The following is a 27,833-nucleotide window of genomic DNA, read 5'->3' on the forward strand; positions in this document are numbered from 1 at the left end:
TTTTTATCCATTATGATTTATTCTCTACAATACTTCGTTAAAGTGTTCAATGATTTGCACTCAGAAGTTATATAGCCAAGAGGCAACCAAGTGTAATACAAAGAATTGGTCTGAAGTCTTTGCACTGAAGGCCATATAGTCTCTTGCTTCAGGGAAGTAAGAACGAAATGAACAAAAAGAACACATAGCTCCCTAGGCTCCAGAATCTCAATAGAAAATAACGTCAACAGTTAGTGAAATTGTAGATGTCAACACATCATGGAAAACAGATCTTGTGCAAAATATTAATACCCAGGACTTCTTTTGTATAGATGATTTTTATTATAAACAATAAAATATATGTAATGTCTCAACTACAAACCTTTCATGTTGAAAGGGTCTCTAACATGAGTTGTTTTATTATTATGAAGCAAAAAAGTTTTAAGAATCTCACAGTGGAAATAATCCAACACCGACAAACTCTAGTGATCAAAGACATTCTCTTTTAATGTAAAACAAGGACAATTCATAATTACAGAGAGAATGTCCTAGCTGTGGGTATTATGAGACAAGCCAACTTTCCAGACCAAAAGGCACTCACAGCTAGGGATGAAACGAACTCCGAACCAAGCCAGAGAAATTGGGCTGGTCCTTGAAAACAGTGGTTACCTACTGTCCAGCTCGAGCAGCCCAAGGACAAAGGAAACACTCAGCAGAAAACATTCCCTTTTCTTTAAACCTACCACGCACACCGCAGGTACTGGCCGCCCTCATCACTGCTTTGGTCAAGCGTGCAGAGAAGGCAGTTCAGTTCCAGTTCGGAGCTATCCTCTCCCTATGCAAAGCTGCCACATGGATGATCCAGACTTGGTATTTTTCCTGAGAGCCACCTGCTACACACTTTCATGAGGCGACCATGACCGTACACTTCTAGACCGCTTCCTGACTAGGCCCCGTTCAGGACGGATACTGACAATGCCCATTCCTCACGGGGCCAAATGGTTTCCCTTGGTCGACTCCTGAGTCCCCTGACAAAGCAAGAGGAACCCAAGCATTTCCATTGCTGGACTTGTGTGGGAGCATGAGGGAATGTGCAGGGAGTAAGGCTTCTTCACTCCAAAAACCACTGAGCCCACTTCAGTGTGGTGCTGGGCCTAACCAGCCCAATTCTTGTGCACTGATTTTTTTTTTTTCCCCATTTCTCGGGTTTTAAAATTTTCTATTCATTTTCTTAAATGGCAGGTATCGTACCCCCCCTCAATAAAATAAAATAAAATAAAATAATAAAATAAAATAACATACCATACATTGGAGAAGACAAATAGGGCAACATTTCTACAAGAAAAAATCGGCTTGAGGAGCATGGCACTGTAAATGCTTGCATGACCAGTCTCACTGAGCGTGCTCAGGGGTGAAGGTTTAGCACCAATTTTTTTGCTTTTTTTAATCTTTAGAAATTAAACACAACTTTTAACATAGAACACTTGAACAGTAATGAGTGTAGCCCTATGTATCAATACTGTTGTACAAATTGGAGGTGGGTGGCTTAGTCCAGAGCTGACCACCCTGACATCGATCCATGGCACCTAAGAGTAACCGTTGCCACATGTTTTTAACAAGACATTTATTCTCAGCAGCAGGAAATCACGAAACGACCCCTCCATCTTCATTTACATTGCCAAGGGAAATGTAGCAGGCTGCAGGAACCCAGCACAGCAGTGAAGGGCCGCAGCCTAGGCACCGTCACCCACATTTCCCTCGCACGTCCCAGGTCCTCTCGAGCAGCACAGGACGGTGTGGAGCAAACCCACTCACCCTTGCCCATCCCTTCCCACAAACTTGCCAGCGATGCCTAGAACAGCACAGGTGTCCTTTCTCAGATTGTGCCCCCACTCCCCTTCCCCATTCCTGGCAGAAGAAAATGCAAAAGATCTTTTGAATATTTGCCCATTTCGGAAAGCCACACCATCACCACACAAACTTCAAAAAATAAATTAAATAAAAACATTATGTTCACTGGGTTGACACCCAATCCACTTCATGAGTTCTCTAAGCATGTTGTTGAAAACCAGTGTCACATCCTTAGGATCCTTCTTCCAACTGGCCACTCTCCCTGTGAATCATTTTAGCAGTGCCTTTGTAACAATATTTTCAAAGCATCTTCCAAGTCCCCTAGTTCTATGAACTTTGCCACCAAATGAGTGAAGAATAGGCAAGGAGAGAGGAAAAAATTGCTGACAGCGATTTGGAAATCAGCAACAATGGGAAAGGGAAATATGTCACATGAAAGTTTGAAAGACCTAGAATAAAATGAGCTATTTGGAAATTTGCCCTGGTGGGGTGAAGATTCCCAACATGTCAGGCAAGATAAAGGTCCACCTTGTGTAATTACACAACTGTTTCCTAATGTCCTGTAAAGGACAGAAACACCAACAGTCTTCCCACCTCTACAGGCAAACTAGAAAAAGGAGCTCCCCTGCTTACAGGCCCCTCAGGATGTCACCTGAAAAGAAAACCAGCTTACAGACCCTGGATTCTCTCCTATGATGTGTCCTCCTAAAGCCCAACTCAATCGCTTGTTTGCACATCTACGCTTCTGAGAACCTCGGTCCAGCTATAGGCACTGCTACCAGCAGAGGAGTGAGGTAGCCGGGCGGTGCAGAAGAGGTCTCTCCTCTCACACCTGCGTGCAGTGATGACATCAGGACCTCCTGTGGGCATCTCCATTCCATTCCATTCCTCAGCAGGCTACGTGACGGAGCTCTGTTCAGTAATCAGGAGACTCAATGCAGGAAGAGTGCCAGAAAATCCAACTGAGAGTGGGATGAGGATGAAAATCTTCACGGCCTACTGAGCAATGAGATCTGCAACGCCACCCAAAGGGCTTCCGATCTTGATGTGGGTCTCTGTCCAGGAGCCTCAAAGGACTCGTGGTGCCCACGTCCAACCCTAACGTGGCGTCCGCTTATGAAGCATGGAGGTTGTAATCAACTCTTGGTACGCAATAAACTGGACGTTTAAAAAAAGGAATTTAAAACAACCTAAAAATGTTTCTTGGTCTCCGTTGCCCAGACTGCCAGGGGAATACACCTACTTCATCTGGGGAGGCTGCAGGGGTGTGTGTGGGTTCAACCTTCAGGGATCATCAATTTCAGCTTCCAGCGTGTGGCCAATACCCCATGTGGCAAATACCAGACAAGGGTCTTCTGAACCCACAGTAATTCCCACTAGTCATGGAGGAGCCCCAATCCAACGGAACCCCATATTGAGGAAAGGCTGAGATAAGGCTTGGGCCCCTCAAGTTCTGTTTCATTCAAGGTAACCCTACCCTCCCTCAGTCAGCGGGAGGCAGACTTGGCAACGGAAGCTAGCATCATAAAATGGTGCAGTAATAGAAGTAACTGGACCAGGAAGAGGAGGCATCTGCTCCAATGATGTCATAGCCATTGGTGGCCACGGGGGGGTGGGACTGGTCATGCAGCCGTGTGTCAGGAGTAATGATTGTAGAGGGGCGGGGCATGAAGAGTGCCGTTCTGGAAACAGTGCTGTCGGGAAGCAATATACTCTGCGTAACTGATTGTCACCTTCTCACTTCGGTACCTGTATGAGGAAACAGGAAAGGGTATTAGGAACCCCAAACGCTTCATTTTGTAAAGTCACTCAGCAGAGAAAAACCAAAAGCTTATTCCACATTTTGAAAGAATAAAATGGAAGACCAAGAGCAATCTTACTTACAGAAAATGAAAGACAGCACAAGAAAACAATGTTGTTATTACAAATGAACAAGATGAAAAAGCACAATCACAATTCCCCCGAGAATGTGTTTCAGCACATCCCACCTTGAAACACTACACGTGCTTATCATCAGGCTGCTCGTAAGCAATCCGCTACTGGGGTCTGGATGAAGAATTTCAAGGTCAAATTACTCGGGTGGCAGATTGGAAGATGGCTGCACCAAAACCCAGTGCAAACTGCACATCTACTTCCAGAGTAAATGTGATACATTTGACAGAAATGCAACCTCAATTCGCGTAAGAGCAACAAACAAGTTATTATAACTAAAAGGGACACAGATACCTAATTCTGGGTCAAAGTCTGCTGAAGCAGGTTAAAGGATCCTTGGGGCTATATAGGTCTCACTCCCCAGATGAATATGCCATATCACAGGATCGTCAGAACAGAATTCATAGCACTTTGGCTGTGCTCTGGAAAGAGCCATGAGTCAGGATGCGAAGCATGGGGTGTTACAAACCTATGGAGCCTACTACAGACCACAGGAGCTGGGTGTGACAATCCTTACCCAGAGCCATCTCTTTCCCACTGTAATCACTCCTCCACTGCAAGGTGATTATTCCTGAATTTTGACAGGGAAATGGCTGTTCAAATAAATTATAATAATAATAATAATGCTTTGTATTTGAAGAGTTTTTTGTTGTTTTTTAAAAATTTTTGGAATCCAAAGCATTTAAAAAACACTGGGTCATCTTCCAAACAGACCTGTGAGATTAGTATATGATTATTCAGCATTTTACAGATGAGGGGCCCAAAAGAGGCCCACAAAAGCCCATAGAAGCTAAACCTCTCAGTGTTTCTGATTTCAATAGGGATGAGAAGAGAACTAACATCTCCTGATCACCTACAATGTTGACTGGCCACAGGCTAGAAATTTTCCATACATTACCTTAGCACTGCCTCAAACAACTCTAAGGTATTATCATTCTTCACATCTTACAGACAGGGAACAGGCTCAGAGAGGTAGAATAACTGGCTCAGGTCACACAGCTAGTACATGTTGAGCTGGGATTCCAACTCCAAGTCCATCTGCATTCTACTACACTAGGCAGCCTCCTCCTAGAAGTATTCCCCACAAATGAGAGGCATTTCCTTTTAACTTTTTGTAAAAGCATTTTCTTACTCTCCTGTATCTCCTGCCGCCTGACTACATGTGCAGTCAGAAAGCGGTACCTCACTCAACTGACTCTGGACTTCCAGAGAGAGCCTTGTCTCCTAATCTCAGTCTCCCCCTCAGCCTCCCAACCACGTGGGTCTGGCAAAGCCATCCACAGCCTGCAGGGCAGACCTGCCCTGCTCCAACTGTGCCCCCAGCTCAGCTGTGGAGACACACAGGATGCTGGGAGAGTCTCTGCCTTTGCTGCCACTGCTTCCTCAAAATGTGAACTTCACCCACACTTCTTTGATTTAGGGACATTCACAGAGAACACTTCTTCTCCATCCCATCAAAATTATCCTCCATTCAACCCCAACTAAATTGGAATGATAAGGAAAACAAGACAATGGCTTACCTGGTGAGTTTGATCGTTTTTCTGAATTCACTGGTAATTGGAGCTTTAAAGCCACCTTTCCTGAGCAAGGAGTCTATTGTCTGGATCTGATCCCAGTCTGGGGAGGAGAAAGGCCACACTGAGGTCAATGCACATGCAAGAGTAAGGCATGCTCTCACATGGCCCGTGCAAGAAGAGAAATGGGATTCGAGAAGCAGCCAAGTCTGCTAAGGCAGAGGAAGCCCTGGGCACTGACCCCCACGTACCTGGCGCCCAGTCTGTCTGCCAGTCCCGTGGAGACTCTGAGACATGAGATGATAGCCCGACACATGCCATAATGGCTGTCCCCAGGCTCCCTGCTCCTGCGTCCTTCCTGTCAGATGTTACCCCAGTATAATTATCTAGGAACAAACATGGTTCCAACTTAGACCAGCCTATTGGCCTAGTGCTGGTACCCAAGGCTGCTCTGTGGGAAGAGAGGAATTTAAATTCTGCAACTTATATTCCTTTGTGTGACCTTCCTTCAATCTGATGATTTTTGGAGTCCTGTTTTCTATGGTAAAAAATTGACAGCGAGAAAGAAGCTGGCTGGGTGTGGTGGCTCTCACACCTGTAATCCCAGCACTTTGGGAGGCTGAGGCAGGAGGATCACTTGAGCCCACGAGTTCAAGGACAGCCTAGGCAATATGGTTAAACCTCATCCCTACTAAGAATGCAAAAATTAAGTGAGCGTGTGGTATGCGCCTGTAGTCCCAGCTACTCAGGAGGCTGAGGTGGGAGAATCATCTGAGCCCAGGAGGTCAAGACTGCAGTGAGCCAGGATCACACCACCGCGCTCCAGCCTGGGTGACAGGAGGAGACACTGTCTTAAGGAAGAAATAAAAAGGGAAAGACAGGAAGAGGAAGAGGAAGGAAAGGAAGGAAGGAAGGAAGGAAGGAGCTGTTCCTTCAGGAAGGGCAGGAAAGTTGCTCATGCGTATACTATTGTTATTCTTGCACATTCTTTTTTTTTTGAGACAGGGTCTCACTCCTGTCACCCAGGCTGAAGTGCAGTGGCGCGATATTAGCTCACTGCAACCTCCACCTCCCAGGCTCATGTGATCCTCCCACCTCAGCCACCCAAGTAGCTGTTGACTGTCAGGTGTGTGCCACCACACCCAGCTGAATTTGTATTTTTTGTAGAGACGAGGTTTCGCCACCATACTAGTCTTGAACTCCTGGGCTCCAGTATCCACCTACCTTGGCCTCCCAAAGTGCTGGGATCACAGATGTGAGCAAACGTGCCCAGCCTCATTCTTAACAGATAAAACCAACTTCATCAAATTGAAAAACCAAAGAAAATCCCCTAAATTACTATGCTAGGTGCTCCGAAGTTTTTATTTTTCCAACCAACTTTCAAATGGCAAAAGTAATTTAATTATTTACTTAAGTTATTATTTACACCTCCCCATTACAAAACATGGTATGCCTCCTTGTACAGAGTGTGTTAGGTTTATGACCTAAAAGAGGTGGCTAAAAGGTTTGCTTTTATGCCACATATACACTGCTCTTGAAAAAGTTTAAGCACAAGCAAAATAAAAACCAACCAGGCAATCGTTTTCCATGTTCGCTCATGATATACACTTCACTGGGTATTTTTTCTCTATTCTAGGCTCATACCCAACAAATACTGTGTTTCACATATTATTTTCAAAAACAGACTAATTCCAAGAAAGAAGGAAAACTGCACTACGTATCACAGAATGCACAAGCAACACGTAAAGGTACCCTTCTAGATATTCTTTTAAAGACAAAATCTGCTCGATCCACCCTACCTTTAACGTCCCCATCAGAAGAACTTATAGGCTACTGAGTTCTTTTTTTTTTTGGAGATGGAGTCTCGCTCTGTCACCAGGCTGGAGTGTAGTGGCACGATCTTGGCTCACTGCAACCTCTGCCTCCTGGGTTCAAGTGATTCTCCTGCCTCAGCCTCCTGAGTAGCTGGGTCTACAGGCATGCACCACCATGCCCAGCTAATTTTTATATTTTTAGTAGAGACGGGGTTTCACCATGCTGGCCAGGATGGTCTCAATCTCTTGACCTTGTGATCCGCCCACCTTGGCCTCCCAAAATGCTGGGATTATAGGAGTAAGCCACCACGCCTGGCCGACTACTGAGTTCTTTAAAAAACAGTAGGGACTATGTTTACACCCTTTGCCATGTATAACATTGTTTAATGATTTGTGATCCAAAGTTCGGTACCTACTGAATTCTACAATATGGTCAGGTTGATTGGTGGTATTTTGCTACAATTGCCACTGTAGTTTAAGGGGCCAAGAAATAAAACTATTCATTGAAAAGAAGTGTTTGAAATATCAGGCGAGTAAGTGAACGATTTACCCTTTTGCTTTTCCCAGCTCCTAAACCTTTTTGGAAGTTTACCCTTGGTTCTATAGGAATTTGACAGGTATTAAGAGGCAGAAAGGCCCTCATTCTCAGCTGCAGTTGGGCTGCAAGATGACACACTTCACTTTCTTGCCCTTTAACTGGCACCACTGTGAATGATACTTCTCATTAAAATCCCATTCATCCAACTCACCTTGTTCCTTAGCAACCTCAGGTAAATATGTGGCTGTGCGTTTGACACCTTTTTCATTAATGAATTCAATTCGAATCCCATGGACCCCTACCTATAGAAAAAAGTACAACCAAGTAAATGGCATTTACTTACTCTAATGGAACTTCAGTCCCCACATATAAATCAACATTGTTCCCTGACCAGCTTAACACAGGCCTGGAAAAGGGAGACCTTCTCGCATTTCATGACTAATTCTATCTCAGGAGGTATAGAGGCCAAAGAAAGTTCTGCTTTTAGGGAAGGGTCGAGAGTATGTGCAGCCAACTCTGAGAATATGAAGGTAGGAGAAATGCATTCTTTAACTAACTCATCCAGGAATTGTGAATATGTTCCTTGACCCTATTCCATTAAATAAGCATGCCACAAGGTTTTTATCTGGGGTCATGATCCTTCACATCTGATTCCTAATAAAAACTTTTATTTGGCCAGGCGCGGTGGCTCATGCCTGTAATCCCAACAATTTGGGAGGCCAAGGCCGGTGAATTACCAGAGGTCAGGAGTTTGAGACCAGGCTGGCCAACATGGTGAAACCCCGTCTCTACTAAAAAAATACAAATGGCTGGGCATGGTGGCTCACGCCTGTAATCCCAGCACTTCGGGAGTCCAAGGCAGGTGGATCACGAGGTCAAGAGATTGAGACCATCCTGGCTAACACGGTGAAACCCCATCTCTACTAAAAATACAAAAATTAGCTGGGTGTGGTGGCGCGCGACTGTGGTCCCAGCTACTGAGGAAGCTGAGGCAGAAGAATCACTTGAACCCAGGAGGTGGAGGTTGCAGTGAGCTGAGATTGTGCCACTGCACTCCAGCCTGGTGACAGAGCAAGACTCTGTCTCCAAAAAAAAAAAAAAAAAAATAGCTGGGCATGGTGGTGGGCACCTGTAATCCCAGCTACTTGGGACACTGAGGCAGGAGAATCCCTTGAACTCGGGAGGCAGAGGTTGCAGTAAGCCGAGATCACGTCACTGCACTCCAGCCTGGGGAACAAGAACGAAATTCCGTCTCAAAAAAAAAAAAAAAAAAAAACAAGCAAACAAAAACTTTTACTCCAGGGCTTGCCAAGAAGGATCTGGAATATTTTCTTTTACCCCATTATCTCTTATTAGACATGGGAGAAGGATGTAAACCAAGCAGACTAGGGAGAATCAGGAGAAGCGAGCCTTTCCATTGACACTTCTGCCTACTCCTGGTATAGCAGCACCTCTTCTGTCACCTATGTTGCCCACAATTGGTTCCAAACTCAGCCTTCACATTCTTATACCCTTTCTCTCAATGAAGGAGATACATTGCCATGTACTAACCCGAACCCAAATGCAACGAGAGATGCAGAGTTCCAAATGCGGCTGTTCTCACCTCCCAGTCCAGGTAATCACTGGCATCCTCAAAGTTAGTAAGGAGGGAGACAGAGCAGAAAAGTTTAGGCAGCTCCTCTCGGGTCAGGGGGGGAAATCGGCTGTCCTTAAGTGCACTGGAGGGGGACAGAAAACATAGGTAAGGCTGCTCTGGAGTCAGGAGCCAATATCAAGTGCCATAGAGCCCACATATTTATGAATCTTGAGCTATGCAGAGAGAATCTATTGTTCATCAACACTAACATGTTAAAAACAACTCGATGCTATTAACTGTCTGTACTTGAACTGATAAACTGACTCACCAGATTAAGCCCCTTACATTTCCTGATTACCAAAAAGAGAAAGCTCAACATACATCACTTAGAAGAAATAAAGTCAGGCAGCTATTTCTGATTCTAGCCAATTTATCTACAGTTCTTAATGTCTGGTGTCATTACCTGGTTAACGTGTATTCCCTGAGTCCTGAATGAAGATTCATGGCTGAGAAGGTCCCAATGCAGCCACGAAGCCGCTTGTCCCGCCCTGTCTTCCACGTCACAAAGAGCGGACTAAAAAAAGCAAAACACAAAACATTCTCCAGCCCCAAATTAATCATGGATAAGAACAAAACCTTTTGGCTTTGTCCCTATTCATTTCTGTTATTGCCAAAAATCCCTGTTTTTGGACTTGCCAGCTACCCGAAGGACTCTCTGCCTTTCTGAAAACGGCACAGCTCCCGGCTGGAAACGGGAAACCTACAAGGCAGCATAAGGAAAGGCTCCGTGTAGTGGTTCCCATGTTCCATGCTGACAGCTTTAATTCACTTTGCCGCCAAATTTACATGCTACTTTCCTCTTTCTCTGCCCAAGACTCAACTTTTCCTTCGAATTCTCCAGTTTCCTCTTCCCTAAGTCTATTTATCCAGCTAGCCATGCTCCCCAGCTCCATCTTTCATGATGACACGCCTCACCTGCACAGCCCCGTTCATCTGCAAACCCATGTTGCTTCCATGATCATGTCTGCCCGACAACTACAAATATTTCCACTCACAAATTTTTAGAAAAAAAAGTTCCCTCAAAATACATTTTTTAATTTTTAAAAAAAGATTTTAAAAGGCCAGGTGCAGTGGCTCATGCCTGTAATCCCAGCACTTTGGGAGGCCGAGGTGGGCGGATCACTTGAGGTCAAGAGTTCTAGACCAGCCTGGTCAACATGGCGAAACCCCGCCTCTACTAGAAATATAAAAATTGGCTGGGCGTGGTGGCAGGCTCCTGTAATCTCAGCTACTCGGGAGGCTGAGGTGGGAGAATCACTTGATCCTGAAAGGCAGAGGTTGCAGTGAACCGAGATTGTGCCACTGCACTCCAGCCTCGACAAGAGTGAGACTCTGTCTCAAAAAGAAAAAAAAAAAAGATTAAAAAAAAACAGAGGGGGGTCTCACTATGTTGCCCAGGCTAATCTTGAACTCCTGGGCTCAAGCGATCCTCCCACCTCAGCCTCCCGAAGTGCTGAGAGATTACAGATTACAGGCATGAGCCACCGCGCCCAGCCAAGGAACCTTTTTATTAGCAGAGTTGCCATTTTCTGTTTCTAGGCCAAAGTCACACTTCATTAAGGCTATATCAGATTGACAGTGACAGATTTTTTTAGCAAGAGGTTTCAAGGCCTGTTCCCTCTTCCTGAAATCCCTCCACACTCTAATGTCCTTACCTCTTAGATTGAGTTAATCATTTCTAGAGGCAACTTAAGTTTTCAAAGTTATCTGCTTTGATCACTGTCACAAAGGGCCCCACAGCAGCTCTCCCATCTAGCCACCTTTTCCTCCCAGTAAAACACCTGCACAGCACCAGCCAAAGCTGCAGCCCCAAAGCCTACTGAAAAATCCTTCAAGACAAGGCCTCCATTGCCTGCAGGATGGAAATGCAAAGCCTTGAATACAACAGTCTAAACCTTCCCTAAACACCCACATCACCACCTGTTCTTCCAAACTGCATCTCTCTCTTACGTGGGGCACCCTGGATCTCACTCAGGCTTGGGATCTCCACCCGCTCAGTCAGGTGTTTTCTAACCATGTTACCCCAGGGTGACAGTTCCCAAAAAACCGAGCACACTTCCCTCCACGTTTCCTCTCTGACACACTCACAGAGGACAACTTCCCCTTAGCTCTGTGTGTGTGTGATTTGCCAACCTGACAGGTCTCCCAAGGGAAGAGGCTCCTTTTCTTCACACCCTCTCCATGCCCCAGCCAAGGTTTTGTAGTCTCCGTATGGCAACCAACAATTGAGGAATGAATAATCTCATATCAATGAACACTCCAAAAGCATACCCCCAAAACAAAAATAAAAAAACAGCAATGCTCTTCAAAGCCAGCTCAGAGTGGCTTCCAATTCTGAGGAAGAAGAAAATGCTAGCATGGAATTCTTCAGTTTACTTTATACATATTGCTTATTTAAGTCACTGAGACCAGTAGAGGGCTTGGGACAAGCAACAAAGAATCTTGAACTAAAAATACTGAAGCAGATTCTGACTTCTTGATGGGATGTGAGTGGCCCTACAGGTTTACCAAGGGATTTCTCATGAACAAAGTGAGGGGACCCCTGTTAACCAAATCACAGATCCCAGTGCATGAGAGCTCCTAGTCTCCAGCCTGGCCCTCAGACTTCCAACTCACCTGGACTTCAACACTATGGAGGTCCCCAGTGGTATGGCGTGACTTCCCCACTTGAGAGGTTAAATGACATACCCACTGCCATGTGAACCAACAGAAGAGCCAAGAATGAACTCACTTGATTTCCAGAACATTACTTTAACAACAAGCCTACAGCCTCCTCCAAATGTGAACTGCTCCCTTCCATTACTGAATCCATTGAATGTTTTAAATATTGTCTGGACATTTCTAATCATTCTCTTCCCATTACCCTTTCCTCAAGTGATAATAAAGATTTCCAAGTAGCAGACCCTCTCAAGAGAATCACCCCAGAAAGATGTCACCATGCCTTCCTCAGTGCCCCCAGCACATGATTTACTCACTAGGGGTCATTGGTGAATCTAGGAAGTCGTGGCTGTGGGAAGCCATAGAGGTGACAGTAGAGTACGTCGAAGCAGTAGCAGCACATCTCTGCAGTCACCACCAGATTCTTAGTGGTGTTGGCAGTTCCATTAGGCCGGGGAAGAGGGCTCAGCGCTCCCGATGCGGGATTCATTCGTGTGATGGGAGAGTTTCCAGGTCCCAGAGTTAAGTCTGACACATTCTCCCGTCCACTGCTGCTGTCCACATGCTGGTGGTTTTGAAGAGGTCCTGAACTAGAGCCGGGGACAGTTGTGGACTGATTCCCGTGACTGTGCGTTCCACTTCCAGATAATTTGGGCTTCTTGACCCCACAACAGCCTGCTGCCAACTTGGGCTCGAGTGGAGGAACACAACGTCTTTTTCCCATCCTGATTCAGTGCTCAAGGTCTGGAATGCTGCAGAACCCTAACCAAAATGAGAAGTTAAGCATTAATTTGAATGGTTAGTTAAAAGGAGAGGAAAAAACATCAAAGAGAGAGAGTCTGCATGGACCAGCTAAGAGCTGTCAAATTCTTTCTCCCACTCAACCTCCAGGTCACAGACCAGGAGAAGAAACCCCTAACCTTTTCCTAAAAGAGAACTAATTTTTATTTTCCATAAAATTTCCAGATGACTACCATGGATGGAGGCAGGCACCAAGCAGCTCCCTGTTCCCCAAGAGTCCCCAGGGCAGAAGACAGGGTGGGGCACCAGCCAGCGTGAAGCTGGCTGAGGACATTTCCAGACTGCCTGGAGGGCTGCGCACGACCTGTCAGACTCATCATCATGATGTCTCTACCTTTTTTAGAGGCTCCAAATTGAACCATCCTATTTTTAAAGAACTCCAGAGGAACTTTCATGATTTTCCTTGTTAACCACATCCTTCTGTATTTTCCTCATCACTAACTACAATCTATCTTCGTACTTTCAGCCCCAAACCACAGCAAGGATGAAAAGCAGTTGGCTGTCACTCTGAAGAGGGCACATCTTCTAACACAAGGCTCCCACCTTTCTGTCTTTGCAGCTCTCCTCCTCCAGCCCCCTCATTCTCTTTGGTTCCCCTCTGAACTCACTCCAATTTCTATACATCTCCCTATCCTTTCAAGACCCCATTCAAAAAACCTGCAACCTAGCAGAAACCTTTATTCACATGAATGACCCAAGCTTCACAGCCCTTTTGTGAGGTGGCAGTTTCTGCCCTGTCATAGCCAGCCAGACAGATACAAAGCCACCCAGCTTAACAAAATGTGGTGTCACATGGGCTGGGGAGCCACAGCCTCCTCCCAGCTGATGATGCGAAGGGAAAGAAGGGATTTTTTTTTTTAATTGTTTTTTTCTTTAAAAGCCCGCGGTAAAAATGTATAGCCATAACACAACTAAGGTCCTCTCTGTTGTCTGAAAAGTGTCACTCCTCAACAGAATCAGGAAAATAGAGCCTAGTTATTTCAATGTTGACAATACTGAAGTTTCTAAGTACAGAAAACTAAGTTTTCTCTCAAGTCATTGTATGTTATTGTTTTGGCTGGAAAGAGAGAGAAAGAAGGGCAAGTGGGGGGAGGGAGAGAGAGAAGAGAGATTTGCACTGTCCTACCTAAATTTTCCCCTGTGATTTGGACATGTCATATAATTATCTTTTTAGGCATTGATCTACAAATAGTATTTCAGTTGTAAATTCTTCAACCTTTTAAATTTCAAATTAAATATTTACACACCCATTTGCAATGCCATTATTTCTAAACAACTTGTCACTTTACGTTGAATGATATAAACATTTTACGAGGATTATTTATGTTCTTCATATATGCTGATCCATAACAAAATACACATCAAGGGCATTTCCGATTGAGATCAAAGCTCTCTGTGGCCGAAGAATAATAGCTTGTACATTCTCATGTCTTGCTTGAAATAGGGGCTTCTCTCTTTCCCTCTCCTCCCCTCTCCTCTTCTCTCTCTCTCTCTTTCTTTTTCTTTAAGAGACAGGTCTCATTCTGTCACCCAGGCTGGAGTGCAGTGGCACAATCATAGCTTACCGCAGCCTCCAACTCCTGGACTCAAGTGATCCTCCCGCCTCAGCTTCCCAAAGTGCTAGGACTGCAGGTACAAACCACTATGCCCAGCTATGTTTTTTTTTTTTGGAGATATGGGGGTCTCACTATGTTGCCCAGGCTGGTCTCAAATTCCTGGCCACAAGGGAGGGATCCGCTCCCCGCCACGCCCCCCCACCCGCTGGCTGGACACAGTGGCTCATGTCTGTAATCCCAGCATGTTGGGAGGCCGAGGCAGGAGGATTCCTTGAGCCCAGGAGTTTGAGACCAGTATAGGCAACACAGGGAGACCCAGTCTCTACAAAAAATAAAAAAAATTAGCTGAGCATGGTGGCACATGTCTGTGGTCCCAGCTACTCGGGAGGCTAAGGAGCGAGGATTGCCTGAGCCCAGGGGGTTGAGGCTGCAGTGAGCTATGACCATGCCACTGCACTCCAGCCTGGGCAACAGAGCAAGGCCCTGTCTCAAAAAAAAAAAAAAAAAAAAGGTGGTAGCGGGGCGGTGCGGTGTGGTGGGGATCCTCTCACTACAGCCTCCCCAGTAGCTGTCATTATAGGTGTGAGCCACACCTGGCTTCTTTTTGAGAAAGTCTTACATACTCAATATAATAAAATCTCCAATGACTACACTGTTTCTGACCATGGATGTCACTGTCTTATTTGGACTGTTGAGAGGGGAAGCAGAGTGCCTTGGTTTTTTAAAATGCTGCCTCCAAAGCCAGGTGGCCTGGGCTCAAATCCTGGTTCCTCCACGATTAACCTCTCTCTGCCTCAGTTTCCTCAAAACACGAATAATAATAGTATTTGCTTCCTAGGGTTGTTAGGTGAATTAAATGAGTTTAACATATGTAAAGAGGCCAGGCGCCCTGGCTCACGCCTATCAACCCAGTACTTTGGGAGGCCGAGGTGGGCGGATCACCTGAGGTCAGGAGCTTGAGACCAGCCTGACCAACATGGAGAAACCTCATCTCTACTAAAAATACAAAATTAGCTGGGCATGGTGGTGCATGCCTGTAATCCTAGCTACCCGGGAGGCTGAGACAAGAGAATTACTTGAACTCTGGAGGTGGAAGTTGCAGTGAGCTGAGATCGCACCACTGCACTCCAGCCTGGGCAATAAGAGCAAAACTCTGTCTCCAAATATATATATATACATATATATATATATATGTACATAAAGGGCTTAAAACAGTGACTAGTATGTGTTAAGCATCAATACTTTTAGCTGCTCTTATCATCTGGGTTCTTGTTCCACTGTTCTCTAGGAGGGCAACTCCTGGGGGGCCAGTACTTGGCTGTGCACTCTGGGCTTACAGCAGAGCTTGCACAGAGCACACACTCTTCAAAAAGGGCTTCACTGAATCCTCTAAAGCACTCAACAAGGCAGATTATGCTATCATCATTTTACATTTTACATCGTCCACACTGCCACTAAGTGGCAGCGCTAGAATTTTTTTTTTTTTTGAGACAAAGTCTCACTCTGTCACCCAGGCTGCAGTGCAGTGGCATGCTCTTGGCTCACTGCAACCTCTGCCTCCCAGGTTCAAGCAATTCTCCTCACTTGGCCTCCTGAGTGGCTGGGACTACCAGCATGTGTCATCATGTCTGGCTAATTTTTGTATTTTTAGTAGAGATGGGGTTTCACCATGTCGGCCAGGCTGGTCTTGAACTCCTGACTTCAGGTGATCTGCCCACCTCAGCCTCCCAAAATGCTGGGATTACAGGCATGAGCCACCGCACCTGGGCCAGAACTAGGACAATCTATGTATCAGGCTGTATGGCCTGGAACTACAAGAAAGAATGAGTCCTGCCAATAATAACCACTGGATTCAGTCTTTCTTTAGGGCAGGATTAAAAAATAAATAAATAAATTCTGGGCTGGGCGTGGTGACTCACACCTATAATCCCAACACTTTGGGAGGTCGATCGAGGTGGGAGGATGGCTTGAGCCCAGGAGTTGGAGACCAGCCTGGGCAACAAAGTGAGACATCTGTCTCTACATAAAATAAATTAGCTGGGCATGGTGGCACGCACCTATGGTCCCAGCTACACAGGAGGCTGAAGCAAGAGGATCCCCTTGAGCCCAGGAGGTTGAGGCTGCAGTGAGCCATGTTTGTACCACTGCACTCCAGCCTGGGTGACAGAGCAAGACCCTGTCTCAAAATAAATAAATAAATAAATAAATAAAAATTTAAATTCTAGGGTATGTTAAGAACAAATCTAACAGCTTATAGAATCTTGCCAACAAAAATGGAGCCAGGAAAACAATATGAAAAACCAAGCCCAAAGTCAACATCTCAGCCATCACCTGGAAAATTATCCCCTCATCCAGGGTCATTTGAATCCACGATGGGTGTCACCGGCCTGAGTTCTCACTTGACTCTACTTTGTGTGCAACTGTGGGCAGCGAGCTAGAGATACAGGTCAGATGAAGCAGCAGGACCGCATTCCCAGAGAGCTGGTGTTTTAATAGGGCTCTGAGGCTCTGCACCTCTAGAGCCTCAGAATTCAAAGAATCAAAGGGAAAGAATAAAATGCAAAAGCTAAAAAAACCTTTCATCATTCTCATTACACCAAACCACACCTGAAGGAAAAGCTAAATGTCGTGAGATGGAGGCAACAACTCAGACATTCTCTTCCAGGTGGTATCAGCCACCTGACTGGTGAAACACTCCATCACAGAGCAACAGAAGGGATTTTCAAACCACACCAATGCAGATGAACTCAAGTCCAGAAGATTCTGCCTACATGCCACATACAATCACTGATCTGCAGTGGGTCATAATCACAGTTGATTTTACACAGTTGTGTTTACAGTTCCCCCACATCTTCCAACTATGATTTGCAATAAACAGAACCAACCACAAACTTTGGCCCTTTAGACCCAAGCATTTCTCTGGAGGCCACTAAATAACCAATTCAACTGATAGTCTCAGTTGAGTTTTAGTGACCAAAAGCAGAGTTAGATATTTTCTGCATCAAAAATATATTAGAAGGCATTTCTTTAAAAGCTTATTCCATAAATTCAAATCTATGGGAAATTTCAAGCATGACCAAAGTGGAGAAAATAGTATACTCCACAAATAGTATAATGAGCCCAATATTTAAAAATTTCCAACCTATGGCCAATCTTACTTCATCTATACCTCTGTGCATTACCTACTCTCTCCACCTCCCATCCTTCTATGGAATTATTTAAGGCAGTTTTTTGAGGGGTCCAATATTTTACTTATCTGCCAACAAAAAGCAAATATTAACTTGATATAGTTTGCGTGTTTGTCGCCACCCAAGTCTCATGCTGAATTGTAATCCCCAATGTTAGCTGTGGGGCCTGGTGGGAGCTGACTGGATCACGGAGGTGGATTTCTCATGAATGATTTAGGACCAACCTTTGGTGCTGTACTCCTGATAGTGATGACAGTAAGCGCCTTCTCTCAAGATCTGGTCATTTAAAAGTGTGTGGCACCTCCCCCCAACTCTCTCCTGCTCCTGCATTTGTTATGTTATGTGCCCGCTCCTGCTTTGCCTTCCGCCATGAGTAAAAGCTCCGAGGCCTCCCCAGAAGCAGATGCTGCTATGCTCTCTGTACAGCCTGCAGAACCCTGAGCCAATTAAGCCTTTTTTTAAAAAAAAATAAGTTACCAGTCCCAGGTATTTATAGCAATGCAAAAATGGTCTAATATATAACAACTACAGGCAAAGAATGTAAACCAAGGTGCTGGTAATAAACAAAGACTTCTTACACATCAACCACTATCAACGAATTTCATCGAAATTTTCTCTTTAGGTTCGAGATTCTCTAGTCCTATTCCAACAATGTAGGTATCTCATCCACAACTAAGTAGTTCCCGACTCAGCTCTCAGCACTGCCCTACAGTGATCAAGAGACACCTGGTCCTCCAGCAGCCCGGCTTTGTGAGTACTAGGTAAGATACTTCAGAATAATAGCATTCTAATAGATCAGACTATCCTTCTGATCAGCCAAAAACAAATGCTCCACTTAATGACATACTTACCTCTTCTAAATCTGTGCCTGCCAAACTTCCCTGCCAAACTTTATAAAAACTACCAAGGATGGTACTGTGAGCATAGTACAAATTACTGTGAAGCTGGTTCATTTGAAATAAGAGAAGCCAGGCGCAGGAGCTCACGCCTGTAATCCCTACACTTAGGGAGGCAGAGGCAGGCAGATAGCTTGAGCCCTGGAGTTTGAGACCTGCCTGGGCAACACAGTAAGACCCCATTCTCCACAAAAACAGAAGGAAAAAGACAAAGTTTGAAATCAGGTGTAAAAACCCTTGCTTTATAAAAGTATATATAACCAAGACCCTTCCAGGCCTTCAGCTGGTTACTTGCACAAAGCTCAGCTCAAGGGCCATGGTGAGAGTCCGCAGTAGTGATCCCCTTTTCTTCCTGTTCATCCATTAGGACCACCAGTAAGAATAAGCTAGTTAAAACTAGGTTTCCACCAGATGGAAACAATACTCATACTTCAACAAAAAGCTGACAGAAATCACAGCAACCACTGTTTTACCTCTTAAGACCTCCTAACCTTGCAGGTGTCAAATAAAGTGTGCCCTTCGTGCTTAAAGTCACCAGCCTTCCTCAGTGATGCTGCGGTGTCCTCATCTGCCCTGTGCTTGCAGGACGTTCTCTCTTCTCCACCTGATGTACACACTCAAGGGGGCCCTGAACTTCATTAGGGCCCGCAACAAGGGCCACTCAGTGACTCTTCCTCCCTCTCTGTGGGGACGCTGAGCACTGCCCTGCTATTTGGAGCAGCTTACAACTTAAAAATTTCAGCCAGCACTGAACTCGGCATCACCCTGAGCCTGAGAGGCCGCAGGGCATCTGTTACATCTTTCACGGCACCTAACATGGTGCCCTACATACAGTACACACATACACACACACACACACTCACTCCTGATTGTCACCAACAATCTTATCTACACATCTAATAATTTAAGTTTGCCTGCTGACAGTGGAGTATCGCAGAACCTGAGGATGATTGAATTACAAGCACCTATTCTTATCAACAATCTCCATTCTATTCAGCCCAAACCAAGGGATAGTTTAATAATTATTCATAGCAAAATGGATAGCCACTGTGGATAATTCATTTTAAAAATTAGGTCAACTATCACCTAAATTCACTTCTTGGTCCAATGTATGCTGGTAGCTGTCATCCTTGCTAAAACATACCAGTAGCTGTCAGTTCTGGAACTGGCTTCAGGTGCCACTCCGAGGTGGCTCAAGGCTTTCTTTTGATACGTCAGACAATCTAAACTGCAGTTGGGAAGAATTATTTTTTCCTTTTTCAATGATAGAGCACTTTCAGAACTACCCACTGGAGAATTTATTTGCCTGGGTGGCCATTTGTGGTTTCAGGGATTAATACAAACTATTTCTCATACACTGCTAGTATTTACAAACCAGGTATTGAGACTGCTATTGACACAAAGACGTGATGATGCCCTCACTCATGTGTCTGGCTGGGCAAAAGGACCTTCCTCTCTCACTGCAGGTCCCTTCCAAGGCTACTAAGTCCACTGAAAACAATAACTCCCATTTTCCCAGAGCAGCTCCCCTCTTCAGGGAACAGAACCTAGATTTTGAGGTTACAATCTCAGCTCAGATCCCAAGTCTGACTTGCCACGTACCAGCTACGCAACTCAGGCAAGTTTTCACATCTCTGTGGACTTGGGCTCCTGCTACCACAGAGGTTTATTTGTGAGCTGTGAAAGACACGAAAAGCACCTGGCAGTTCTGTGGCACATAACTACTATCTATTAAGTGTCTGCTGTTACCAATACTTCCCTACCCCACTGATAGAAGTAGCGTTGGTTATAAAAATAACACAGCTCTGAGTGCTTACAATTTCTAGAGAAATAATGCCCTCCTAATACAATTCCATTAAGAATCACCTTGTAATCTAAAAGATCATATTATTAACATGGGATTATTACTCTCATGACCTTGATGGTTTCCTTCTTTGGAGAGCAATGGCTTCTAATAAATCATCCACTGTTTCTTTTCATTCTGAGATGCCAGAAAACACAGAGAAAAATACTTGGCTGCCTTGAGAGTTGTACAGTTTTATTCCACTAGAGTCCTCATTTAAGCTTACAGACATACACTAAAATAGAGACTAAATTTGCTTAAAATGCTATTATTGTAGACATCTTGATAGATACTGAATACCAATTTTAAAAACTGTTGTCAAAGTAGTTAGGTTTCACACAACCACCAGATTAAAATATCTAGAAAAGCCTAAAGGTGGGGGGAAAATCTAGATTCACCTTTTGAAGACAAGCCTCAAAACAGCTTATTCGAGGGCACGATCTCATAAATATTTGGGAGGTGGAAAAAAGGCCAAGAAAAAGGGGGTCTCTGCATTTTCTTCTGTTATCATTTAGCATTTAGATGTTTGCTCAAATCAAGCTTTTCACAGAAGGGAACAAGCTGTTGTTTCCTTTGTGACACAGAGTTGACTTGAAATTCAATTTAATAATTACATTATGGGTACTGAAATGGCACCTGAGCTATAATTCTGTCCTACTTATGGAACTATTCCAGGAAACAGTCAGAAAAACCCACATACATTCTGGTAACCATACCAAATAATCATTTATTTTTGAAACCCCCATCATACACACATCCAAAACATTTGGTGTGTGAAAATTTTCCCCCACAAATCACAGATATACCTATACAATTGTTCCTTTTTGTTTTGGAGACAGGGTCTCCGTCTGTGGTCCAGGCTGGAGTGCAGTGGTACAATCACGGCTCAATGCGGCTTTGAACTTCTGTGCTCAAGAGATCCTCCTGCCTCAGCCTCCCAAGTAGCTGGGACCACCGCCATGCACCACCACACTCGGCTAATTTTTAAAAATTTTTTCCTTTTGTAGAGACAGGGTCTTCTTATGTTACTAAGCTGGTTTTGAACTTCTGGCTTCAAGCAATCCTCCTGCCTTGGCTTCCCAGTTTTGGGATTTACACAGGCATGAGTGACTGTGCCCAGACTTTTTTTTTTTTTTTTTTTTTTTAAAGAGATGAAGTCTTGCTATGCTGCCCAGGCTGAAGTGGCTATTTACAGGGCTCAAGCGATCCTCCTGCCTCAGCTTCTCAAGTTGCTGGGGCCACAGATGCACGCCACCATGCCTGGCAACAATTGTTTTTAAGCTTTATAGATTTTTAAAAACATAAAGAACTGCAAATTTCTTTTTTTTTTTTTTTTTTTTTTTTTTAGACAGAGTCTCGCTCTGTCGTCAGGCTGGAGTACAGTGGCATGATCTCGGCTCACTGCAACCTCCACCTCCTGGGTTCAAGCAATTCTCCTGCCTCAGCCTCCCGAGTAGCTGGGGACTACAGGCACATGCCACCACGCCTGGCTAATTTTTGTATTTTCAGTAGAGACGGGGTTTCACCATGTTGGCCAGGATGTCTTGATCTCTTGACCTCGTTATCCACCCGCCTCGGCCTCCCAAAGTGCTGGGATTACAGGCTTGAGCCACTGCGCCTGGCCAGAACTATACATTTTCATTTCAACTTTAGCTTTAAGAAAAACATGTACCTAGGAGTCAAAACTTTTTTCACCTCCCCTCTGTTTTCTATGTGACCTGTAGCAAGGTGCCACATTTTTCTGGGCCTCAGTTCTTTCATTTGTAAAATAAAAACATTTGTCCCCTGCGTCCCTCAGAGGGGCTTGGGAGGCTTCACCAAGAAGTGAAACACTCTGAAAACTCTCTCCTAAGTGTTAGCATACTATCATTAATCAACTCAAGAGGGCACAGCAGTCATAATTTTTCCCCAGAACTTTGTTTCAAGTTTACAGTGAAAAATTTTAATTATTTTCAAATCTGTGATGGGATTTTCAAGAAAATATCTTCACTATTGCAAATTTAGGACAAAATGTTCCAAAAGTCTCTCAGGACTGAAACTATAGAAAAGAGAACCAATAATTGACTCTGATCAGGAACGGCATTAACCTCTGAGTTAATTACCCTAAAACTTAAGACAACCTCTTTGGTTGTATTGAGAAACTCATTTGGGAAGGGTAGGGAGCCAGGCCTTACAAACTAGAAATATAAACGAAAGATCATGCCACGCCACCTAGCTCACTCTAATGGGAGTACGAAAAACAAACTTGCCTTTGCATATTTAAATTATTTTAAAAGGGAACAAGCGGAAAAACTTCATCAACATTAGGACCCCCTCATGGAAGTAGAAAAATACAAATGAACAAAACACACCTACATCCCAAAATCCTAGCACATGCCTAAAATCAAAAACTACAACGATGCTCTACTCTAAATATGCCCAAGATAATACTCACTGAAAGCAGAAAGTTTGTATTGCCAGAGGAACAGCTACAACAGAGGAGCGGAGCTATTTTGTCTCCGGAATGAATTTTCTTCCTTCCGATTCCATTCCTTCTTCCTGTACCTAAGACGGAAATGCAGGTGCAGTGAACAAACACCCAGGTAGTGCAGAGGTAAGATAGATACGGTTTCTGAAAAATCACAACTCGACAGAGCAATTTCGGGGGGGTGGGGGGCACAGCAAATAGCTAGAGAACAGGCTCTCCTTATTTCAAAACCTTGCAAACTCTAAATCTGAGGCAGCCGTGAAGTCCCATGCCCTGAATCATCTCATCCTTAGCGTCATCAGCAAGAAGGGAGGACACTGAGAATCAAAGGTTTTATTTATTGAACTCGAGCATGAGACGCACATTAAAACTTCCCCACCACAGATGCAGAGCAAAAGTTGCTCTCAGGCCAGAAGAGACCATTTAAAAGCTCTCCGCCGGTTTCAGAACACAAATAAATTTCCCAATCCTCTGCAAAGACAGAACTGAAGAATTACTGGACAGCACGCCAGAGGCAGGGACCTGAGGGCAGGCCATCTTGCTATGCCGGGAGGAGAGGGTCACTGTTGCTAAGGGTCATCCATCCTTAGTCTCGAAGAAATCTCTTCCTGATCTCTTCACCAACTCTCCCCACTACTAGAGAACTGAGCTACTCCCAAAGATGTAAGTAAACAGGAGACTGTTTACATCTCCTGTGGGTGGGAGAGGCCCCACCCACTCTATCCTAGGAGAGGGCAGTGAAAGAGGATAAGGCCCAGAGGGATAAGGGTGAGGGAGCGTGGCAAGGAGAGGAGCGTGGCAAGGAGAGGAGTTCAGATCAGGACAGGGAATGGAGGAGGGCAAGGAGTGAAGGGCACAACCCACAGCCTGGGAAAGAGAGGCATGAAACCCAGCGTGTCAGGTGGACGGATCATGGAATGGGGGGCCAGCGGAGGTTAAGGAAGGAGGGCCCAAGGGAAGGGGTGGGAAAAAGAGAAGAGGAGGAGGAGGAAGTGCGTGTGTGAAGAGTGTTAAGAAAACGACAGGACAGAGCGGGGAGGGGAAAAGCGGGCCGAGGGACAGGGTGAAAGGTGAGAAACGAGGGTATGAGGAAAGAGGGTCCAGGGCGCTGGGGAGTTGGGGAGACGATGGAGAGACGGGTAGAGCAGCTTGGGCCGAGCTGCGGGGGTGGAATCCAGACGCCGGGCGGGGGAGGGGGCGGCGGGACGGTGGGTGGGGGCCACCAGGCGGCGCCGGAGACCACCAAACTTTACAGCGAGCGAGCCTGCTTCCTGGAGGGAGTGCAGACAAGGACCAGGAGCGGGAGCCGAGCCTCGCGGCCCGGGGCACGTCGCCGCCCGCCCCTCCCCGGCAGTGCCTCCCGACCCCCTGCCCTCCGCTGGGACATGGCCTGAGGCCCCGCCCGCCGCCCGGGACCCCTCCCCCACGCTGCCCTCGGACCCTCGCCCCAGGACCGCGGGGTCTCTTCCCGGCCCCGCCGCCCGCCCCGGCGAGAACAGGCCCGGCGGGCAAGGCGGCGGCGGACCGAGGGAGGCCTGGCCCGGCAGCGGGGAGAAGGGTGCGGCGCAGCCCGAGTTTCCCACCTTTTCTCCTGGCCCAGACGCGGCTGGGGCGGACGGGACCTCTCGCGCTCTGCCTCCTCCTCTTGCTTCATGGAGCCATGCGCCTGGGTGGGGGCTCCCGAGAGAAGCTGGCCTGCGGGCGGGCCGGACGCGCTGCGCGGACGGGGCGGGGCGAAGGAGGCCGGCGGGCGGAGGAGGAAGCGGCGGGGCGGCGGCGGCGGCGGCCGGGAAGAACTAGAGGTATTCCCCGGGCGGCTGGAGGACTGAGTCGAGCCGGGACCCGAGTCCTCCGGTATCCCAGCAGCCACCGGAGGCAGTGAGGTAATGGAGGAAGAATGTAGGGAGTCCTCCAGTGGACCACACTCCTTCTAGCGAGCCTCGGAAACCATAGAGATCAGGGCTCAGCCGGAGGGCCGGCCCACTGCTGTCACGTGGCCTCCATCCGTGCGCTTTATTGGCTGGTGCTGGCTTTACGGGGTTGAATTTTGGACGCTGCCTGCCATTCGTGGGACCGAGTTTCAGGCAGCTGGAATAAAGAGAGACATCGGGGGAAAGCCGCGAGAAGGCCAGCGTCCCTGGCTGGGAGCAGAGCTAGCCGAGTAGGGCGCCCGGCTGTCAAACTGGCCGGCGCAGTGCACGCTGGGCCGCCCCGGAGCGGTCGCAGAGCCCGTCGGGAGTCGTAGTCCGGGACGGGCCCGCGGCATTGTCCGCGACGCAGCTCGGGATCCGGGTCGGGTTGTCGGCTGAGTTGCTGCCGGGCACCGTCGAGCGTTAGCCACCCAGCATTGAGCTGCCAGCGGCTGTTCTCCCTAAGCACCCTCGCTCACGTCGCCTCGCCTCGCGTCGCCTGACCGGCCGCAGCCTTGGATACCAGCCTTGAATCGAGCCGACTACGGCCCAGCCCCGCCCGCGGCGAGGTGCGTGGGGTTCGGTGCCAGCCGCTCGCCCTTGGCCGGGCCAGCCTCTTGCACCGGGGACGGGCGCGCCCATCCGACTCTTCGAGGGGCGGCAGGGCCCCATCTGTGTCTTTCGCTCTCGAGCCCCCAGCTAGAGTTGGCTTCAGCGGAATACCTACTGTGCAGGATTATTCAACAAGCCGATTGATCACATTCTTCAGCTCTAACAGTGCAAAGGCTTCACTGAAAAAGAACATTACAAATTTTTTTTGAAAGAAATTTGGGGGTAAATTTAATTTTAAATACTGATTTTTGATAACATTTGATCTTATGATAGCATTTGTATTTTTAATTACAGATAGGATTACACTAAAAGTCATTTCTGACCTGCGCCCTTACCCTTATGGCTAAAATAAACTGCTAGGCCCTGAAGCAAAGGCGAGCCATGTTCTAGAGCAATGTCTTTCTTGTATTAAAATACGGCCCCATGCTCACATATAGGCTGTTTTGTGTTTTGCTTTTCTGTTGATGCACAAAGGAATCCTTGATATGTTTGTCCTCAAAGACCAAAGACAAGTATCTAGTAAAAAATGCAAATCATATCTAACAGTGAAGCTTTCCAGCAAAAACCTTCTGCTCTAGAATGCATAATTATGCGAGCATAAGATCTACTACTCCAGACTTTTAGCATAATTACCTATAGGCAGCAAAACCCTAGTCAATTGAGTGTCTGGTACCTCTTGGACCTGGACTTCTCCAAGAGAATGGGCAAGGAGGACGAAAAGGAAGAGACAGCTATGCTTTGTGAAACAGGAGGTGACTTGAAAAAAAATTCTATAGTAGTCTTCTTAATTCCTGTTACAGACTTGATATGCTTATCTGCTGTTGAGGACACGGTTGCCAGTTTCTAACCTTCTCTGTCTGCCTGAAAAACTAGAAATTAGATGATCATATGGCCTAGAGCCAGAAGTGCAGGAGGCAGAAAGCCAGGGGCCAGTTTTTTTCTTTTTGTTTCTGAATAAGAAGGCCAAATCCTGACTTAAAATAATCAAAATAAATTTTACGGAGTGACGGTCTTTCCAGCTGAAAACCTTAAAACATGGCATCTGGAAGAAGGCCTTAGTCTATTGCTCCCAGGGTGGTACTATATAGTCATTAAATAGCCCACAGATAAGGGAGTTATTGCTCCCTCGTTATTGGGCTGCCAGGAATTAAATGATGGAACTAAGTTTCACTTGAAACATTCCCAAATTAAAACAAAAACAAGCCTTGCTTTGAGCTGTTGAAAAGGCATTTTACTGAGAAGATCCAGATGCTATTGCTGTTCTTAAATGATGTTGAAAGGCAAAGGGTCAGGACTTTCAAAAAGTCACTTTGAGGTCACCTCACATAAGCAAGCAACAGTTTGAACTGATGCAAAAACAAACAAATTATGAACAGGAGGAAGAAACTAAAATGAGGGCAGTATATGCCATAAATATGGAAGAGGCTGTCTCTTATTTATCTTCTCATTTCCTGTACATAATACAGAAACCTGGTATGTAATAGGCATACAATTATTTGTGGCTCAACTGAATAAACGAAGATGGAAACCAGCAAGCAGCGGGCAGATAATATACTTGGGAAAGGAGAACTGCAGAGACGCTGGGTCGCTCAAGGCCTCTGCATGATCCTCAAATGTCACCCCAATCTGCTGTGACATAGCTACACCACTCATCAGAATACCCCAAAACAAATTGTCTGCCTCCCTTATGTACAACTTTTATCATTTCTTATCTCGGATGGTTAAGAATATGTAGTAATGGCCGGGCGCGGTGGCTCACGCCTGTAATCCCAGCACTTTGGGAGGCCGAGGCAGGAGGATCACCTGAGGTCAGGAGTTCGAGACCAGCCTCAACATGGAGAGACCCCGTCTCTACTAAAAATACAAAATTAGCCGGGCGTGGTGGTGCATGCCTGTAATTCCAGCTACTCGGGAGGCTGAGGCAGGAGAATTGCTTGAACCTGGGAGGCAGAGTTTATGGTGAGCTGAGATCGCGCCATTGCACTCCAGCCTGGGCAACAAGAGCGAAACTCCATCTCAAAAAAAAAAAAAGAATATGTGGTAATGGTTAAGAGTCCACTGTGGAATCAGCCTGCATAGGTCCAAATCCCAGCCCTGACTGAATACCTGTGAACAAGTTATATCAGTGACTCAGGCTTATTATCTGTAAAATGGGGATTATAGCATTCCTGCCTCGTAGGGATGTTATGAGATTTAAATACCAATAAGTCTGTACATTATAAACCTTATCAGATTGGCGTGGTGAAAATGCTCAGTAACTGAGCCTCGTGAGCATTAGAATGTTGAGATCAGCATGAAGTTAGCCTGTATACTGGGCATACACATTCTTCTGGATTTGCTCCTTTTGTGAGCAATCAATAATGAGCTAAAGGCATTTGCTAACTAGTAGGAATGAAATAAGGTTTCAGACAGGATCTTGGTGGGTGATGTAGATTTTATCTGTCCCATTTGTCCCATTTCTCAACTTGAAGTGAGTCTGGCCTTGGTCTGCATCTGTGCTCTCCCCTTCACAAAAGGCAGGCCCAGAGAGACTCCAGAGATGGCCCCTGTCTCCTGTGTGTCCTCCGCCGCTGTGTCCACTTGGGCACGTCAAAGGTATGATCGGTACTTATCTGATTAAAACAGATCTTTGTATATA

At 46.0% G+C, this 27,833-nt stretch overlaps 2 protein-coding genes across 5 annotated transcripts; one reads left to right on the top strand and one right to left on the bottom strand.

The window, feature by feature from the left end:
• Window positions 1–24,641, bottom strand: AMMECR1L (AMMECR1 like). Of its 4 annotated transcripts, XM_019022725.4 has the most exons (9): window positions 24,257–24,550; window positions 22,641–22,750; window positions 12,240–12,684; window positions 9,668–9,778; window positions 9,232–9,346; window positions 7,840–7,930; window positions 5,528–5,662; window positions 5,283–5,379; window positions 1–3,579 (listed from the first exon to the last, which is right to left on the bottom strand). In XM_019022725.4, the coding sequence occupies exons 3-9, from the start codon at window positions 12,644–12,646 to the stop codon at window positions 3,468–3,470; spliced, it is 1,068 nt and encodes a 355-aa protein (XP_018878270.1). In that variant the 5' UTR covers window positions 12,647–12,684; window positions 22,641–22,750; window positions 24,257–24,550; the 3' UTR covers window positions 1–3,467. The 4 variants fall into 4 exon arrangements, with proteins under 4 accessions (XP_018878270.1, XP_018878271.1, XP_055236658.1 ...); XM_019022726.3 differs by lacking the exon at window positions 5,528–5,662 and having other exon boundaries at window positions 24,257–24,641; XM_055380683.2 differs by lacking the exon at window positions 9,668–9,778 and having other exon boundaries at window positions 24,257–24,534.
• LOC115930150 (WAS/WASL-interacting protein family member 1-like) lies at window positions 23,586–27,833 on the top strand. Its single transcript, XM_031008641.3, has 2 exons — window positions 23,586–23,607; window positions 23,699–27,833. The coding sequence occupies exons 1-2, from the start codon at window positions 23,586–23,588 to the stop codon at window positions 24,553–24,555; spliced, it is 879 nt and encodes a 292-aa protein (XP_030864501.1). The 3' UTR covers window positions 24,556–27,833.

The sequence above is a fragment of the Gorilla gorilla genome, chromosome 11, assembly GCF_029281585.2.
Source record: "Gorilla gorilla gorilla isolate KB3781 chromosome 11, NHGRI_mGorGor1-v2.1_pri, whole genome shotgun sequence".
NCBI lineage: Eukaryota > Metazoa > Chordata > Mammalia > Primates > Hominidae > Gorilla > Gorilla gorilla.